Source organism: Camelus dromedarius, chromosome 34 (assembly GCF_036321535.1).
Source record: "Camelus dromedarius isolate mCamDro1 chromosome 34, mCamDro1.pat, whole genome shotgun sequence".
Classification (NCBI taxonomy): Eukaryota; Metazoa; Chordata; class Mammalia; order Artiodactyla; family Camelidae; genus Camelus; species Camelus dromedarius.
The window spans coordinates 8425107-8445238 of record NC_087469.1 but is presented as its reverse complement, the minus strand read 5'-3'; the positions used below and the strand labels follow the sequence as shown (position 1 = coordinate 8445238).

Below are 20132 nucleotides of genomic sequence, written 5' to 3'. Positions count from 1 at the left end.
ATGATAAAAAGGATAAATTCAAATTCACTAGCAACCATCAACATCAGAACTGACACCTTGGGAAGGAAGGAAAGAAAATGGAGGAAATCTTCACTGAGAAGTTAGCACCAGGAACCGGTGGGAAACAGACAATAAGTAAGAGCGCAAATCGACTGGACCATTAGGAGGGTTGAAAAGATATTCCCAATGCTCCCCACCTGGCTACCTGGGTTCCCATGTCCCTCCCTCTCGTCACTGTGGCCCACCTGCCGCACACCTGGCTGAAGGGAAGAAGGCCAGGTCCCCAACACCACTGCAGTGCTCTGGGAGAGCCTGGGCCTCGCCTCAGTACGGCCCCAAGTCTTAACTTCTCCACCTATAAAAGAAGGGTGATAGCTCTGCCCTCTAAGTCCAGACACACTGGAGGGACAAATACAACCATGACAGGAAAGATCACTTTCAGCTCTGAGCAGAAAAGCTACTGGAGATCAAGGTGGTCACACTGCAGTCAAATTTCAGCTATCCACCCTGAGCCGAGGACACTGGCAGCAAAGACGATCCACGGGAGCAGATAAAGCCCCAAGCTTTTCTTTTTGGATCTTGAAGGCACTGGTGTTCTGAACACTGAATTACGGCTCATCAAATGTCTAGGAATCTGCACCACTGAGACACAGGAGGAACCCACACCAGGAAGGCCTGACTCTGAGAAAAGAGAGGCACTCTGCCCAGCTCGGCTCTCTGGCCTATGCCAACGGCTCCCTGTGCTCCGGATCTCCAGCAGGGCAAATAGCATCCCTTCTTAGACTGCTGCAAAACACCATCCTCAGCAGAGCACGTGCTCACTAATCCTATTATGTAGTTTGTGCCTCCCAAGGAGGAAAAAGAAATTGCTCAGAGAGAGTAACAACTTCTAGAAACTGAAAAGAAAACTTGCCAGAAGAGAGGCACAATTCAGATGATGTGCTGTCAAAAAATGACTGTTGCTGCTGCTGTTCTCAATCCCCCGGCCGTGAAGAGCTAGAGCTTCCCAGCATGCCCTTGGGTTCAGGCCTGGCCTCTGGGAGCCGGACCCGCTGACTCACCAGGGGGCTTCTGGAGGTCTCTTTGTCCTTCTTGTCTTTCTTTTCCTTTTTCTTTTTCTTTTCTTTCTTCTTAACGACCCCAGGAGTGGAGAGCTTCCCTCGCTCTTGGATCACCAGGTTCCGATAGTGCTCATCACAGGGGTGGTCCCATGTGGACTGCCCATTGGAGAAGTTGAAATAGTAAATATCGCCTGTGATATCCTGGCTGGGGATGAGCAGAGGTCAGAAGTTAGTCCCTGCTCAGGTCCAAAGCGACATATGGAAAGAAGAAGAAAGAAGAAGGATGGGGGAAGGAGGAGGCAAGAGGAGAAGAAGGAGAAATGACAAGGAGGTAGAGAAGAGGAGAATTATGGGGAGAGGCAAAGAAGGAGAGAGAAGGAAGAAGAGAGGAAAGGATTAACACAAAACTGAAGGGTACCATTTGGCTAAGAATGAGGACTTCCCTTAGAAACAAACAACTGGGACACCTAAGGACTTCTCTAGATGGAGACGTTTAATTACTAGGGCTCCTGAGAATTCATGCTAGACTACAGTAGGAATAAACTTGGTTTGAGATGGATAAGTACAAACTCTATGGTATCTTGGATATAAATTCTAGGATAGAATTCCTTAATATTTTCATCAGTGGTCTAAAGAAGAAAGATGCATTGTAAAAGCTCTGGTTTTGCAAAGACTAAACTCATGAGAGGTGATAATCCAAGCCAGTTGGGATCAATAGTAGAAGAAAATAATGTAGAAAATGGGTTTAAAGAATCTATGTTTCAACGTGGACCAGTCCAGAATAAGCCATTCAGCCCATCCACCACTATCAGTTATCCATTAGGACAGCTAATAGGAAAAAAACCCATTCACAACAGCAATACAAAAGATATAATACCCAGGAGAAAATCCAAAGTTTTCAAAATTTTCATAAAGTTTTACTGAAAATTCAGGGGGAAAAAAAATAATTGGAGAAACACCCCTGTTCCTGAAGAGAAAGATTCAAATCTGTAAACATGCCAATAATCCCCAAATCAATGTACAAATCCAATATAATCCTAATCAGGCTCCTTAAGAAACTTGACCAGTTCAACCTCAATTCAAATAAAAGGGAAAATATGCAGTAAAAACAGGAAAAATATCAGGGGTAAAAGAGAAAAAGAAGACATGCAAATGGCCAAGAAGCACATGATAAGATGCTCAACATCACTAAACATTAAGGAAATGAAAATTAAAACTACAGTGAAATCCCACTTCATCCCCATCAGCATGATTAATATTAAAGAAGCAGAAAATAACAAGTGTTGGTGAGAATGTAGAGAAACTGGAAACTTAGTGCACTTCAGGTGGGAATGTAAAGTGGTGCAGCCACTGGAAAAACAGGATAATAGTTCCTCAAAAAATTAAAAATAGAATTACCATACGAACCAGCAATTCCACTCCTGGGTACATACCCAAAAGAACTGGAAGTGCAGATTCAAACAGATATTTGTACACCATTGTTCACAGCAGCATCACACACATGGCTAAACAGAAATTCTCAGACGCCAGAAACAGAAAGAAAACACAAAATCTGAGTGGGGGAGGGGAATGGAGGAGGGGTAAGTTAGGAGTTTGGAATTAACAGATACATACTATTATATATAAAATAAACAAGGACCTATTGTAGAGCACAGGGAATTATACTCAATATTTTATAATAACCTATAACAGAGAAGAATCTGAAAAAGAATATATATACACGTCTGAAATCACTTTGCTGTATGCCAGAAACTAACACATTGTAAACAAACTATACTACAGTGAAAAATAAATTAATTGATTAATTATTTAAAAAGTTATCTTTTAAAAAAAAAAAGAAAGAAAACATGAAACCTGAGTAATAAGTCCATGAATTGACAGGTCAAGATCAGTATCTGACCCGGACACAGGCCCGGGAAACTTGGCTTTTAAAGTCCATTCAGAGCACAATATGGCCTTAGGCCTTCATGAATTTGGAAAGTGGAAATGAGACCCCTGGTGTATCTGGGGCCCTCGGGCTGTGCCGTTCACGAATAAGAGGACCTAGTGGGCCGTGGAAGCAGCAAGGAAGCGCGTCACCCACTCCAGGTTCCAGGCAGGTGCAATAAAATTTCATGAAAAACTGAAACCCCAAGACACTTGTGGGTATATAGTTCAAAAGATGGTAAGGAAATCCCACAAAAGATGGTAAGGAAATCCCAAGTCAGGAAATTAATGTAAAAATTTAGTCCTAAACCACTGAAAAGCCCTTGCAGAAACCCTTGCAAAGCCACTCAACAACGTAGGAGTGAGACCTCTACAGGAGATGAACTCACAAGATGCACAGTAAATAATTACAAACCACGTGAGGCAACACGTCACCATAAGGGAAAATCAGTGACACAATGAAGAGAATTGTGAGAGCAGAATGACCAAAGACAACTAAAAATAACAGCGTTTAAAATTACTGTGGGGAGAAAAGGAGTGGAATCCATAATGAAAGACAGACCTCTAAAAAGAAACCACACATGTTGAAAAGAACGTAACAGAACTTGAAGGAATTGGTAGAGTCATTAAATTAAAAACAAAAAGAAAAAAAAAAAAACCTGATGGGTTAAAGAGCAGATCTGACACAGAAGAACAAATAGTGACTTGGGAAATACATATACTAAAGGAAATTATAAAATATAATTTAACATTTTGTAAATGTGAAACAGAAGTTAAGAGACCTGGAGGATAAAATAATAAGGTCCAATACATTTCTAGTAAGAGTTCCAGAAAAGAAGTGACAACGGTTGAGAACTTTCCAAAATTAAATAGAGACGTGAGTCTTCAGAGGAAGAAAGCGCTCCAAGTCCTGAACACGGCAAATAAAAATGAATCCATACCTAGATACATTGTAGAGAAATGACAGAACACTGAAGATTAAAAAATAATAATAAAAACAACTGGAGGGGGGGAGGTTGATCACCTATAAAGACAACAAATGAGACCAAAAAACATGTTTAATTAACGAAACCAGAAGTCAGAAGGTAAAGGTGCACGATATTGTCAAAGGGCTGTTCCACAAGTAATTCTGTACTCAACTAAACCATTATTCACGGGTGAGACCTGACAATAATTGCTCAGGACACAGCAAGATGAACACGTTTAGCAGGCTTGATACAAAGGACATTTATTTAAGAACGCTGTATCCAAAAATGAGAGAATACATTCTTATCAAGCACATACAGAAGCTTTATATAAACAGGGTCACTTACTGAACCACAAAAGAACTCTCAACATATAACTAAGAATAGAGACTGGGATAGTGTGCTGTACATCAGAGACAGACACACTGTAATTGATTCCACTTCAATTAAAAAAAAAAAAGAATAGAAGTAATAAATAAAATTGGAAATCAGTAATTTAAAAATTACCCAAGCTCTATCTTATCCCCTTCAAACTATTATTTTGAAGCAAAGACACTTAACACAATTTTAGAAAATCAAATCCAGTAATATATAATCATTACCAAGTGGAGTTTACCCCAGGAATGTAAGGCTAGTCTAACATGTGAAAGCCAATCAATATAACTGACCATATTAATAGACGAAGAGAAAAAAAACCATATAATCCTATCAATAGATGAAGAAAAAGTATTTGATAGAATCCAACATCCATTTCTGATTTAAACTCTCAGCAAACTAGAGCAAACTCATCCTGACAAAGGGCATTTACAAAACCCTACAGCTAACATCCTACTTGATAGCTTTCCCTGTAAGATCAGGAATAAGGCCCAACATTCACTGTCACCACTTCAGTTGCACTGGATGTTCTAGTCAGTGCAGTAAGGCAAGATATAGAAATAAAAGGGATCCACGTTAAAAGGAAGAAGTAAAAATGTCTTTATTCCCAGAAGACATGACCATCTATGTTGGAAATCCTATAGAATCTACAAACAAGCTTCTAGAACTGACATGAGTAAGTTTAGCAAAGTTGCAGGCTGTAAGATCAGCATACAAAATACAATTTTATTTTTATATGAATGCAACCATCAGTTGGAAACTGACATCCTAAAAGATACCATTTACAGAAGTATCAAAAAAAGAGATAAATCTGACAAAATATGGGCAAGATGTGTACACTAAAAGCTATAAAGATTTCTTAGAGATATTAAAGAAAACCTAAACAAATAAAGATAGACTGCGTTCGTGAGTTGGAAGACTCAGTACAACTTAAGGTGTCAGTTCTCCCAAATTGACTTACAGATTCAATGTAATCCCAGTCAAAATCCTAACAGGATTTTTTTTGTAGAATTTCACAAGCTGATTCTAAAATTCATATGGAAATGCAAAAGACCTAGAATACGACTTTGAAAATGGAGAACAAAGTTGGAGGATTTACCCTAAATGATTTCAAGATTTATAATAAAGCTACAGTCATCAAGACAGTATGGCGTTGGTATAAATGCAGACAAACAGATCAATGGAAGAGAGCAGAGAATTCAGAAACAGACCCACACATAATGGTCAATTTGGAAAGAAAGCTACAGACTTTTCAATATGAGAGTAGCTAAGTAAATCAGCATTTTTAAAGTGTAACACATCTATACATGGAAAAGTATGCAGCTGATAAGAATGAGGTAGACTTTCACACACTGACACAGAAGGGCCAAGTATACTGCAAAGCAGGTTTAAAAAAATAACACTGAGGGGTGGTGGCATTAAAAGACGTGGAAGGAATTCCCTAATTAACAGCAATTACTCATGGGATTGGGAATAAGGGTAAAAGATAACATGTACACATAAGTTTCAACGACTTATTTTAAAAAGTGAGAAACAGTTCACGCTTTCCTTCCAGGATGAGAAAGCATTAGCCTCTGTGATGCATGTGCACATTAAGGTATTATTCTACTGATTATATTTCTCATGTGGTTTTTAGTTAGAAAATGTATCCAAAGGCAGAACAGCACAGATATATACAAACTTAAAAACATAAAGAGAAGAAAGAGATTAATAGATAAGACCAATGCGGATATTGGGGGGGATATTGGAAACCAAACAGAAACAGCCATCCTACAAACTTTTCCTACAGACACAACTGTGAGTCCTCAGCACCTGGAATACTGTGTGCAGTGCTGACGGCGTCACAAGAAAGATGTCACAAACTGGAGAAGGTCCAAGGAAAGGTGGCTACAGAGATCCAAAGAACAGGGAGCCTGCCGTGCGAGGAGAAGCTGAAAGGATTATGACTGTGCGGCAGAGATGAGTAAGGCTAGGATGGCAGTCGTTTTGAAGCATGGCCAACGCATCAAGCGGTACAGAGGAGAACAGGATAATTACACCTGGCACACAAAATGCACAATATTTGTGGAAGAGGTGACCCCCTAAGACATCTAGGGACTAGTCTGGGACAGACATAGGAAATCCCACGCTCCGGCAGGAAGTAAACTCAGGGCACTGACCGTAGGGAGACAAGTGGAGAGAGGTCTGTGCGTGTGATGAGAACGGAGCAGCATCAACAAGAGTAGGGGTCCCCAGGGGGCGAAAGATGGCAGCAGCTGCCCCCTCCTCGGCCAGTCTGTCTCCTCACCATCAACCTCTGCTCCCCTGAGACAGCCTGAGCGAATGCCTGCTTCTCACAATCCAAAGAGCTCAAACCAAAACTGGAAACACGCACGGATCTACAAATATGGACCTATTCGTGAACAGGTTGCCCAAATCCAGGGATGGGCTGTCAGGGGAGACAGAAACCGCTGCCAGTCGGTGTAGCCTCACTACAGACCTCTCCAGCACCAGCATCCATCGTGGACCCCTAAGGGGTCACTACCCATCTCAGTCTGCAAAGAATAACAGTGACAGCTCCTCAGTGGGTCTGAAACTGATGCTGGCCTAGAGGACCTGACGCAGGGCGGCAGCTTATATCCTGGGACTCTGGATATCAGCGCTGAACCCGTACAGGGACCATCAAGGTGACCTGGGCTCAGGCCCTAATCATCAGGCAGCCCATCAGAGGACTGGCCCATGGCTGCCCCCAACTCTATGCAAGACACCCTTCAAAAGGTGGCCGGCTAAAGCTGATCGCTGGTGTCAGGCCCCCTCTGCCTGACAGGCCAAGCCGGTGGGCTGCACCCATGTTGACTCACCACGGTTTCCAATCCACAGGCAGTGGGGCCACGATCCCCTCCCGTGCCAGCCACATCAGCTGAGGTTCCTTTACCGGATCAATACCGATCTCTTTGGCAAATTCAAGAATTTCTGCAAAAAGGGGCAGGAGGGTGGGAGAGTAAGAGAGGTGGGGGCGGGGAGGGAGATGGTGGTGGATGCAAAGAAGGGAAAATCACAATCAGTCTTGTGAGCTGATAAGACATACACTGGTCTCTGCTCCAGTTCCTGTTAATATTTGGTCTCTGGTCCCAGTTCCTGACACAGAGCTCTTAAACTCCTTGGAACTTCCTGAGTGATAGGAGAGTCTTTGGTCTCAATGAGGTGACTCTGGGTATGCTCCTGGATGGCTCCCGATCACCAGGAAGACTAGGCCATGATTAGAAGCTTGGAACTTTCAGCCTCAGTCCCCACTCTCCAGAGAGGGGCTGGAAAATGAGGTAACAAGGGATCATACCCACACAAAGACGCCTCCATAAAAATCCCTAAACAAGGGGTTCAGAGGGCTTCTAGCACCTCCACGTGCCGGGAGGGCGACACAGCCCAACTCCACGGGGACAGAGCTCCTGCACTTGGGACCCTCCCGGCCCTCGCCCTGTGCATCTCTTTATCTGGCTGTTCACACCTCTATCCTTTAGCATATCCTGGATGGGTCACCTCAGTGGAGGAATTTGGAGGCTGACATACCTGGGGACTAGGAAAGACAAAAAGGACCAGCTGGAATTTGGCTAGCCAAGAACTAACTGGTTCATTCACTTTGCAAATATTTGAGTGCCTCCTATATGCCAGTCACCCTGTGCTGTGACCAAGAGAGAAATGGCCTCTGTCCCTATGGAGCTTACATTCTGGTAGAAGAAACAGCCACTGAAGATGTAAACAGATAAATACACAAGGTATTAAAGCTGATGATAAACATACCAAGGAAGCAAATGAGGTGTGAGTTACAGAATGTCAAGGTGGAGGGGCGCTCCTTTAGAAAGGGTGGTGGGAAAACCTGGTTGAACAGTGACACTTAACTAAATCCTGTAGGAACCACAGGAGCCAGCCATGCAGAGCACTGAGGAGAGAGCATTCAGGCAGAAGAGCAGGTGCAAAGGGCCTGTGACACATTGCAGCCTGGCCTGTATGTGGACAGGCAGAGTGAGGCAGAGAGGGGCAGCGGGTGAGCCTGGCCAAGTGGCAGGGCCAGGCTCCACAGAGGCCTGCAAATCCCACGGAGGCTGTCATGCTGAGTAAAAGGGAAGATTATTAAAAGCAGAGCCCTGATACCACATGCTTCACACCATAAGGTCACTCTGGTGCAGCACAGGCTGGAGAAGAACATGAGGAGAAGCAGGGAGGCTGATTAGGAAGCTGCTCAGAGTCCAGAAGAGAAAATGGTGGCTCGAGCTTAGGACGTCTACACCTGACTGAGCAGAAGAGAAGTTTTATCAATCCTTAGAAAAAGTTAGACCCCATCTATGACAGCAAACCAAAAAAGATAAAAGATACTTAAGAAATAAACCGAGCAAGAAATGTGCAAAACCTAAATGAAGAAAACTTCATCACTCCTGAAGCACACCAGAAGGACACAAATGGAAAGGAATTCGATGTTCTTGGATCAACATCCAAGTTGACCTGGATGAACAATTTAACCGCATAAAGATGTCAATGCTCCCCAGGTTCATTCATAAATTTAACACAATTTTCTCTAAAATACCAACAGTTCCCAGACACACAGCCCTCCCCAGAACTGAACAAGATGATTCTCAAGTTCATGGGGCAATAAAACAGACAAGATAATCAAGAAAACTTTCAAAAAAGAAGAGCCATGAGGGCATGTCAGCCTTATTAGGTATTAGAATTTATCACTGAGCCTCAGTTAATTAAGAGCATGGTACTGGCATATGACTAGACAGCCCAATGGAACAGAAGAGAGAGCAGACCCAAACACACACGGGCGGCACGCAGCTGGCGAGGGAAAGGTGCGCTATTCCATGAATGGTGTGGGACCAAACCTGAGAAAATGTGAGAGCAGGGAGGCCTTTTTAACTATGATACAAAATTCAGGGGCCACATGAGGGCGGACTGATACATTTAACATAAAGATTCAAAATTTCTACATGGCAAACATACAAAAATCCCATGCTGTAACAAATCCTATCCTGTCCTAATGTGGGATCCACGGACTCCTCCACATGCAAGAGTTCTTCCACAAAACTGGCTTGTAAACCACCTAAACTATAAGCAAAATCTGTGTGCCTGGGTCCACGCTCCTAAGAATTTCAAGGAAATCTTCACTCCCCCCCAAATAGCACAGTGCTTCAAAGTGCAAGCCCCAAAGCTGTAACACCTGGGTGTGGATGCCAGCTGCCCCAATTAGTACACTCTGTGACTTCAGGGAAGTTACTTAACCTTGCTGTGCCCTGGTTTCCTCATCTGTAAAATGGGGATAATAATAGTACCTAACTCATGGAGCTGCTGTGAGGGTTGAAAAGGAAACACATGTAAAGTTCTTAGTAGAGACTGGCACATAGTGGCACTCAATTAATGTTGTTATTATTGTTATTAACAATGTTATTCTTGTTTTAAAAAACCACTGCTTTAGTTTGTTCTTAAGCAATTCAGTTTTCCCTGGCCTCAGAACACACTGTATTTCATGATATCCCCTACGATAGTTTCATGTAAAACTAATCACTGATCTGACCCAAGGTCAGCCAAGCAACAGGCCAGGTTAGGCCTATGGGCTGCAGTTTGCCAACCCCTGATCCAACCCAACTATCCTGACAGCCCTGTGCATGTACTCACTGGAAGAACAAAATTAAATCAGACATAATTGCCCTCAAAGCACTATTACAATTCACCCAGGCCTCTTACCTTGCTCACTGGGGATGTAGGTCTCATCATAATCTTCCTCCAGAACCAGCTGGTCTCCTATGCGAATGGGTCTTCCAGCCATGATTGGTCTGAGCTCGAACGCCTAGATCCCAGAGACCCCCACCCAAAGAGAAAACCAGTGCCCCAGCTTAGAAGGGGGAAAGTTGGGTCACCAACACCTGCAGGCCAAGTGAGCGGGGGGTTTACCAGATGCCAGGCAGAGCGGAGGGTGGGCCTCAGAACTCAGGCTTCACAGGCTCTGCACCAGTGAAAGTTCCCTGGGACACACTTCCCCCAAAGCCTTGCCGAACACTCCGTGGACCACAAAAGATCTGGAAACTTAGCTCTCTCAAGAGTTTGACTTCATACACTCCCCCTGAAATAGGAGTAAGAACTAACAGTATAGAACCCCCTGCTAGAAAACCCTAGTGAGACACCAAAATAACTAGCAGCACACACACCCCCCGGATACCAACATACGCCACGCTGTCCCAACACGTACCCCCATTTACATTCAACAACACCCTAGGGAGCTTACAGTCTAGTGGAGGTCAGCACGCCAACAGTAGTAGAAGGCAGAAGGGACAAAACACATCCTGCTAGAAGTAACATATTCCCCCTGAAGGGATGAAGGAAGGCTTTGTCAAGGGGCTGGGTACCAAAGGCTGGCAAGAGTTCTGAGAGTGGAGAGAGGAACTCTAGGCAGAGGGAACAGCACCTGCAGACAAGGTGTTCTGGAGCAGCGATGCCAGCGTGCATGGCAGGGGCGGGGGTTGAAAGCCAGGTCCGGGTCTGGTCGTGGAGAGCCTGGTAGACGATGCTGAAGGGCCCTGACTCTGCTCTGTAGCAAAGGGGAGTCACTGTAGGCTTTGGTGGAAGAAAGTGACACGGAGTGGCCTTTTTTTAGGGTGAGAACTCTGGCAGGAGAGGCCTGGCTGGACTGGAGAAATGAGAGACTGGGGTCAGGAAAACCACTGAGAAGGCTGCTGGCCTGGGGAAAGACGATGAGGACTTAAACTAGGGCAGAAGCAGAGGAATGGAGAAGGGACAGACACGGGGAACAGATGCTGTGATGTGTGGTTTACTAGGACCAGGATGGGGTAGGGGGGGAGAGTGGAAAGGAATCAACCTGAATCCAAGGTTTCTAGCTCCAGAGACGAAGCAGAGCCACAGTCTTCAAGTGACAAGTGTGCACTTCTAAAACTGCTCCTCCCTTCCCATCCCGACTCTGGCAACTACCTCGGGACCCCAGGTCACAGCGCCTCTCCCCTACAGCAGCTCCCACATTGAAGCCTGAGACAAGTCACCCTGTAAAGCGGCTGCTGCAGATGGCCCTGCGGAGTGCCTCCCCAACCGAGGGGGTGTCTGCCACACTAGGGTGACCAAAGGGGGACTGGAGGAGCAGGTCCTGACCTCTCCCGTAGCCACCTCTTCAGAAGCTGTCACTGCTCCACCTGAGGCAGCAAGTGTGACCCAGCCCTCGCAGAGCAGGGGAAGCAGAGCAGGGGAAGCCAGTAGGAAGACCCTGTCATTGAAAAGAAAGTCGGGGGAGGGGGATATATATAGCCGAGTGGTAGAGTGCAAACCTAGCATGCATGAGGTCCTGGGTTCAATCCCCAGCCCCTCTGTTGAAAAATAAACAAACCTAATTCCACATCCCTACCCCCCCCCAAAAAAGAAAGAAAGTCGGGACGTGGCTTGTGATGAATGATCAGGGAACGCCCAGGTCTGGTGACACTGGAGAGGGATCCCGGTCTTGCCTTAGGACTCACAACAGACGGTTCCCTTTGTCAGTAACTGGACTAAAGGGAGCCAGGCTCTGCCCCTGCTCACTCCAACCATGACACCTCCAAGCAGTAACTTCCTGTCTCAGGAAGAAAGGCTAAAGGAAGAGGCATTCTTCCCAGCTGTACTTAAGCCCAACTGGAATCTGATCCCTACCCTAAGAACCCATAACACCATGAGGACGCGATGCTTAAGCAGGCTCACGTGAGGAGATGAGTGGGGGCCGACCCAGACAAAGTAGATCAGAAAAGTACCAGGAACCAGGGCGAGAGATGTGGCCCATGGCCTGGTGGCTGAAGGAGTCCTCGGAATCTTTAATCCTGAGTCAGGGAGGAGACGGCGAGAAAGTGGGAAAGGACCCCTAGGGAGGGAGGAGTCACAGCGGCCTGAACATTAGGCTGGACATTATTCACCAGGCAGTGATCTTACAAGGCATTGTACTGACCAGCTCATAGCACGTGAGAAATTCTGCACTGGAGAAATGTTACCTATCCCTCGACACGTCCCATCTCCAGAAAGCATGGGGCAGGTAGAACCTCTGTCCTCGTGGCAAAATGCCTAATTATCTCTTTACAGAACGGTCTGTGTTTAACTATTTAAAGATCAGGAAGACCATGGAAAATCTAAATTCATGAGTCACTCAATGTCAAACAAATTTCCTGCCAGAAAAAGATTAAAATAAGGGTAGGGTATAGTCTACCTTCTTTCCTTGCCTGGCTTCGGGAGAGATGTGAGCAAGGCCAGGGCCAAAAGGGCAGGAGGAGGGAGGTGCAGGGATGGGGAAGGCGGGGGAAGAGAGACCATATTTGTTCAATGGCTCCTGGAGATCATTTACTCATTCGAGAAATATTTGCGCCGCTACTAAATTTATTTACTGCTGCACTTGAGATGACAGGTGATTAAAAACAGATTTAGCTGCTACTCCCCTGGAGCTACAGTTGAGTGAGGAAGGGAGACAAACCAATCCAACAGTCACAGAGAAGTGTATGGTTTTAAATGAGGTTAGAGCTCTGAAGGAAATGAGCATGATTTAGATGAAGCCTAAGCTGAGAGATGAAGACTGAGTAGGTATTGACTAGAGAAAGAGAGGAGGAAAAGGTGTTCTAACAGAAGCAGCAGCACGTGTGAAGGCCCTTCAACAGGAAAACCACACTAAGCGAGAAGCAGCATCGTTGGAGATGATGCTGGGCAGGTGGGTGGAAGCCAGGCCACGCCGAGAACATGGCCTTTAAAATAAGAGTTGGAAGCGGAGAAAGGGTTTTTCCAGACATGCATTTTGACAAGATCACTCTGGCAGCCCTTGGAAATACAGACGGGAATGGAGGCCAGATTGGAAGGAAGAAAATCAGAGTGGCTGCAAAGACATGAGGTCGGAAACCACAAGCCCACCTAGATGAGAGGTGATGATAACCCGGCCTGAGTCGTACCAGAGGGAAGATGAGCCGTCTAGGAAAGCAGGCCTGAGATCAGCCACGGCAAATACACAGCACACAGCCTAACACTTCCCTCCAAGCTCGAGACTGTGAGGGACATCACCGTCAATCACAGCACCTTAGACATGCCTTCAGAACCATCCACACTGTACTCCATGTAGCACTCAGCCACAGATCAGAGGAAGCCTGATAAGATGTGCCTGAGACACAATGTGAGCCATAGAGCTGTGGGGGACGGTCACCAACTGCACTTACCCATCTCCTGCTAATCCCTGAATCTAGCAAAAAAGGAATGGTTCATACACCTCCTCTAGGAAGCCCTCCCTGGCTTAACCTCAGCCTCTCCTGTCAACTTATAACCACCTCAGCACAAAGGACAGTCTTCCTTTGTTCACAGGCATATTTTTCTCAATTCTACTTTTTTCTTGGGAACGTGTTCCACCTCTCCCTGTTAAACCACAGACGTCTGAGGGCCATGCCTCTGCCCCCTCCTGCATTCTCCAGCCAAGCCTAAAATAAAGATATGTAAACTGTAGGAGCTCGGCCACTGCTCTAAACCACTAACATAAAACCAAGGAATCTCAAGAGCCAGAAAAAGCCCTTAAGACCTTTGGTCAAACTGCTCTTCCTCTGCCAAATGTTTCCTCTCTATGCTTTCAGTGACAGACAGCAAAATGGTTGAAGCACCAGTTTGGGGGCCAGAAAACACCTGAACTAAATCCTAGCTCTCACTTACCAGCTGCATGACCTTAGGCAAAGTACTTCACCTCTCTAAGCCCCAATAACCTCACGTGTTTAATTCAAACCATCATGATGATCTACTTCAAAAGGCTGTGTGAGGGTGAAATGAGATTAATACTTGTAAAGGGCCTAGCATGGTTCCTGGTACACAAAACATGTTCAATAAATTTAGCAGTATTACTGATGTTATTGCCAATTCCACCGTTAGATCATTCTTAACTGTGAAAAGGTCTTTCTCATATTAAGCCAAAAATCTGTTTCTAAGAAACTTCCTATTTGTCCTGTTCTGCCCTCTGGATCTACAGAAAGCGCCCAAGGCATCTCTACTCCCAGCTAAGTATTCCCAGCTCCCCTCTGTTCAATATACACCAGCTTCCCAATCCCTTGACATCATGCTTACCCTCCTATGCAGAGGATTATGACAATTAAAGCTTATATTCACTGAACACTTCCTATGTTCCAACACCTGTACTAATGTTATATATGTATATGCATATATATCATCTCACCTCATTCTCTCAGCTCAGTAGGAGTTATTATCCCTACAGCTCAAAAAAGAAAACTGAGGCTCAGTAAGTTTTAAAAAATGTTTTAAAAACTTGCCCAAGGTTTCACAGCTAGTAAATGGCATAGCAGGACATGCATGCACCCACATCTGACTCCAAAGCCCTGAGCTCTTGACCACTCTGACATGACTAGCACACAGGGACAATGGGAGGGGTGGCAGGAGAGAGACTGCTATGGAAGGCAAGGAGCACATTATAAAGGGCTTGGGAGGACTGACGCTGTATCCTGTACATGATGAGGAGCCATGACAGGATCTCACAAAGGAGACTGGCCTGATCAGATCTGTAGTTTAGGAAGATGATTCTGACAGCTTTATAAGAACTAATTAGAGAAGGACAAGAACAGAGGCAGAGGGAGCACTTAGAAACTTATCCTGGAAATACAGGCAAGAAATTATGAACTAGGTCAGTGGATGTGAGAATGGAAAGAAAAGGTCAGATTTCAGGGGTATGAGGAGGCAGAATAACAGTCCTTCACGTCATGTCTGGATGCAGGAGGACAACAAGGGCACTTAAACCAGTACACTGGGATTATCTGTTCACTTCTATGCCTTGCCGGACAGCCCCATCTAGCCCACTGCCTAGATACAGGAAATGCCCAACAAATGTCCGCTGCGTATATTAGATGAATGAGTTCCAGATGTAGACGGTGGCTGACTGAGTGAACAGTGAAGTCCTCATGACACAAAAACTACAAAGGAGTGACAGATCTGGAGGACCAGGAAGGCTGGGGCGGCATTCAGTGAGCGATGATCAGAAAGTAAGTCGGAGCTCAAGAAAAGAAATCTGGCAGGAGCCATAGTCTGGGGAGTAACCGTTAAATAGATGGTAACTGAAACTGAGTGAAATCGCCCAGAGATGGTGTGTGTTGAGTAGAAAGGAGAGGCTTGCAAAGGCAGATGACGCGGGGTTGGGGGGGAGGGGAGGGGAGGGGCGGTTGGAAACCCGAGAGAGACGATTCGTGGAAGGCAAGTGTGGAGAGCGGTTCCAGACAGAAAAAGGAGATTTCTGAATCACTGCAAAGAAAGTAAAAACAAATAAACGAAAACAAAAAACTTCCTAACTTCCCCAGCTGGCCAAAAGACGGCTTAAGGTTGGGTCAGCCGTGATTCGGGTACGGGGGGAAGCTTCCCCACAAGAGAAGTGTTCAAGCAGAGCTCAGAAGGCCGGCCTTGCACAGTAAGTCTGAACAGGACAAACAACGAGCGCCCTCGCAAGCTCACCCCGTGGCCCCGGGCCCGCTCTCCCGGCCCCGCCAGCACCCCGGCCCAGGCCCGTCCGCCGCTCACAGAGATTGCGGATAGAGGCGCACTGGTCTGGCCGCTCCGTCTTCACTTTAAGTTCCCGCCCACACTCGTGCACATCCCGCTCGGCGGCACACTAGTGTGCCTCGACTCTCTCGCTTCCCTCCTTCCCCCACCACCCAACCCCTCCCTCGGGGGGTTCCTCACCTGTCCCCAACCCCCGGAGGCCCTGGGCGCTGGCTCCCAGCTTTGCGCAGCTTCCCCAGCATCACCCCGGCTCCCCGCTTCCAGGGACGCCGGGGTGTTGCCCTGCAGCGAACAACAACCACTTCCGGAAAGGGTATCAATCTAGCAACTGAGAGTCCCGCCTCTACCCGGAGTCAATAGGTCGCCGAATGAGAGCTCTGGCATCGGATTGGTTAAAGGTCCCGTCGGATCGCTGCAGATTTCGCGTTGCACGATGGGAGATGTAGTCCAAGATAGTTGATGCGGCTCTGCCAGGGATTAAAAGAGAGTTGTGAATTTAGATATGAGGGGAATTTCTTCCCGGGAAGGAAAGGATCATTCACAGTATTGACAGTAACGTGAATTAACTAAGGCAATTTATTGGCCATAATTTTTAATAGTGTGATTCTTATCAGATGAATGATACACTGATCATCAATAATCAACTCACTCAGGCTTTAATAAACAAAAAAATGTGAATGTCAGGTAATAGAGACACCGCCCCCCTACCCCCCGCCAACACACACACACACACACACAATTACTCCGCTGTGCTGTGACTAAACCAGTGCACACCTGCCCAGGAGTTGAGACCATAGTCCATCTTTTTCCCAGAGCACAGAACTCAGTTTGTGTGGCTACCAGAAGGGGATAATATCTGTCATAACTATGACAAAGAGTCTGTTTACGAAGAAAAAAAAGGAGAAAGAGAAAGACAAATATCATATGACAGCATAATCTAAAAAAAAAATACAATTGAACTTACTTACAAAACAGAAATAGATTTACAGACAGAGAAAACAAACTCATGGTTACCAAAGGGGAAGAAGGGGAGGGGATAAATTAGGAGTTTGGGATTAGCAGATACATTCTACTATATACAAAATAAATAAAAATGTCCTGCTGTATATAGCACAAGGAACTACATTCAATATCTTGTAATAACCTATAATGAAAAAGAATACATATATATTTATAACTGAATCACCGTGCTGTACACCAGAAACTAATACAACACTGTAAATCAACTATACTTCAATAAAAAAAGAAAGAAAACAAGTGACATAGTGTGTAGCCCCTCCACATACCCTGTCAGAAGGGTTGCTACTAATAATTTCAAAGGTTTAGTTTTGTTTGCACAAATCTTCCTTTCTCTCACATGTACTCAACCTTCTGGAGAAGTTAAGAGGGGCGAAGACAGCTCTGGCCATTACATCAGCGAGAAAGCTGGAGAGCAGAAAAGTGAAGTTACTCGCTAGGAGAGGAGCACCTGGAGCAGCCCTTGACAGTCTCCATTGTGGAGAGGTATCCATCTCCGGCTAACTCCTGAAACTGGTCCCAGCACCACTCAGATCCTGATCCCAGACCCAAAGCAGATATTCAGAATGTATTCCTCATGTTTCACTTCAAATCTTTTCTGTGGTACTTCTGCCTGTACTTCCTTTTTTCTGCCTGCAGACAACAAACCATTGCTCCCCCTTCCTCTCCACCCTCCTTAAAAAGTCTCACAGAGGGGCCAAGGGACCAGACTGGGAAGAGACTCTGAGAGCTCTCCAGTTCATCCACCACAGATCTTACACAAAATAGGGATTCAAAAAATCACTTGCAGATTTGGTCCATCTGTTCAAGAATTTGTAATCAATCTGGTTGACATTAATTGCCACCATAATTCTTAACTTTTGTTCCTTATCTTGGGTCCTTGCGCTCTCATAGGAGGAAGTTGATGAAACAACGGTTACTATGGGGTTAATGGGGTTGCCCCACATGGATAAGCAATTTGCATTTTATCAGGTTTCCCTATAGGTTTGTACTCAGAAATGCAAGCTCATTTTTAAATGCCCTTAGGCAAACATAATTAAGAAAGCAAGTCTCTGGGGGGAAATAACAAAAATGACACACAAATTGATATGCCAGAAATATGCCCAATGAGTGAGGAAGAGAAACTGAGAGTTTCACACATTGTAGATTATCTTCTGCAGTCAGGAATAAACACTTAGAAGTGATTTTGCAAAGATGGGGAGAAAAAAACAAATCAGTCCCAAATTTTATGCTCTACCCTCAGGTCAGAAATTCCATTGTTAGAACTTTTTCTTCTCTTTTCATATGGTTTACTTGTAATATACAAAAAAACTGCCCACATAATAAGAAAAAGGCTCAGTCCTACTATTTTTCCAAGAAGTATAAAAAGATGTGAAATGTTCCCTTTATTCTTTCAAGCCACCTTATTTAAAATTGCAAACTGCCCTTCCATCTTCCTTCTTCCCCCATAGCACATATCACCATCTGAAATACTATGTATTTTACTTCTTTATTGTCTGTCTCCCTGCATTAGAATGTAAGCTACATGAGAATGGGGACTCTCTCCATTTTATTTCCTGTTGCATCCACAGTGCCGAGCACGTAGTAGGCATTAAACACATTTCCTGAATGAATGAATGAGCAAAAGAAGGAAGGAAGGAATCCCACACTTCAAAGGAAAGCACTGTTGACATTTGGGTTCCCACCTTCACTGAAGACTTTTTAATGCTTATGCAGATGTAAGTTTATATGCATACATGTATATGCACATATGCCTACTTTTTAATCTTTACAGAAATGAGATCATAATGTACACACTGTTCTATGATGTGCTTTTTTCATTTAACAAGTCATAAACATCTTCCAAGGTGAGTTCATAAGAAGTTACTCTGCTCTTTATAATGATTACATAAGATTCCATTGGTTAAATGTCTCATTTCCTTACTGATACTCATTTATTCTGCTTCCAAAGTTTTGATGTTGTCCACAAGGCTGAAAATACTCTTGGATTTTTGTTGGATAGGATCCTAGAAGTGATATTGCTCAGAGCTTAATTTTTCACATTTTGATAGACATTGCCAAATTTCTCTCTAAAAATGGAATAATTTACAGTCCAACCAACAACTTCACCAAAACCAAATATTATCAACGTGAGAGGCAAAGAAAATGGTGATGAGGGTGTCTAAATATTGTTTTAATTCACTGTTAATGAAGTTAAACTTTTTTTTCATTTATTTATTGGCCATTTGAAGTTCTTCTATCAATTACAGCCTGGGGTCTACCAGTTACTAAGTGGCAGAACCAGAATTGGAATACTGGAAGTCTAACTCTACAGAAGTTTTAAAAATTTAAGTAGTCAAGCTTGTCCTTTTTTTAAAAAAAACCTTCTGAGTTTTGTTAGAGAAAACTTCTTCAACATAAGATTATTAAAATATACTTCTATTTTTCCCTGTAGTTTTCTTTTTAATTTATTTTTTATTTTTGTTTTATTTTTAATGTTAAGCTCTATGACTTATCTGGAGTTTACTTTTAAATGAGATAGGAATTTAGTTTTCTTTTCTCCAAAAGAATAGCCAGTTTTCCCAACAATAGTTACTGACTAATGTATCTATTTCCCTCTAATATGAATGCCAGCTTTATCATATACAAAATTCCCGCACATACATTGATCTATTGATTTTTATTGTTTAACCAGTATCCAGCCACCTTATTGGTTAGGATTTTTCTATCCATATTATATAGCCTGCATATAATTTGCTAATATTTGCTCCATTTTCTCATCTCATTGAGTTAGCTAAACTGATCTACACTGTGTGGGATGAGTAGTGATAATGACCTTCTCTTTCCAAAGCCTGACTTTCATGGAAATAACTTTAGCCAATTACTACTGTTTTCTATGATTTTCTGTTATCTTGTTTAACAAGTTTCCTCTTGGTTTTTATCAGAAGGACTACTGAATTTTAACAACAGCTTTCCACATATGATAAATAATAGTACGTTGATATAATCATACAGCTTTTCTCCTTTAAGCTATTTTAGCTCTAAAGCTTTTCATTTTAAGGCTCTTACCAATTAACATACAAGATACTTCTCAGAGTAATAACCTTTTAAAGCTGACAACAGTGATTTACCCTTAGTTCACCGACAGCACAGAAATCATGACGATCCTGAGGATTCACAGCATCTGGGGTGGAGGTCAGGGCAGGTAAAGCACCAAAGGCAAAAAAGATTCAGCTGAGAGAAGCCCCGACTGTATCTCACCTGCCTGCAGTTTGCAGGCTCCAGAGAAGGCAGGCTG

General features: G+C 44.2%; 1 protein-coding gene across 14 annotated transcripts in view; it reads right to left on the bottom strand.

The window, feature by feature from the left end:
• LOC105090185 (centrosomal protein of 164 kDa) overlaps window positions 1–16132 on the bottom strand; it is a 59255-nt gene extending 43123 nt beyond the window's left edge. For 13 of the 14 annotated variants that reach the window (XR_010378918.1, XM_064482087.1, XM_031443606.2 and 10 more), the window contains exons 1-4: window positions 16019–16132; window positions 10043–10145; window positions 7168–7279; window positions 1062–1266 (exon numbers count right to left, since the gene is read on the bottom strand). Coding sequence is in view for 13 of the 14 variants with exons in the window: in XM_064482087.1 (XP_064338157.1) it covers window positions 1062–1266; window positions 7168–7279; window positions 10043–10124 (399 nt within the window). In the remaining variant the exon portion in view is untranslated. Of the gene's footprint in view, window positions 1–1061; window positions 1267–7167; window positions 7280–10042; window positions 10146–10249; window positions 10419–16018 lie in introns of all 14 variants that reach the window. The other variant, XM_064482085.1, reaches the window with a different exon arrangement.
• Between the last annotated feature and the right edge of the window lie 4000 nt (window positions 16133–20132).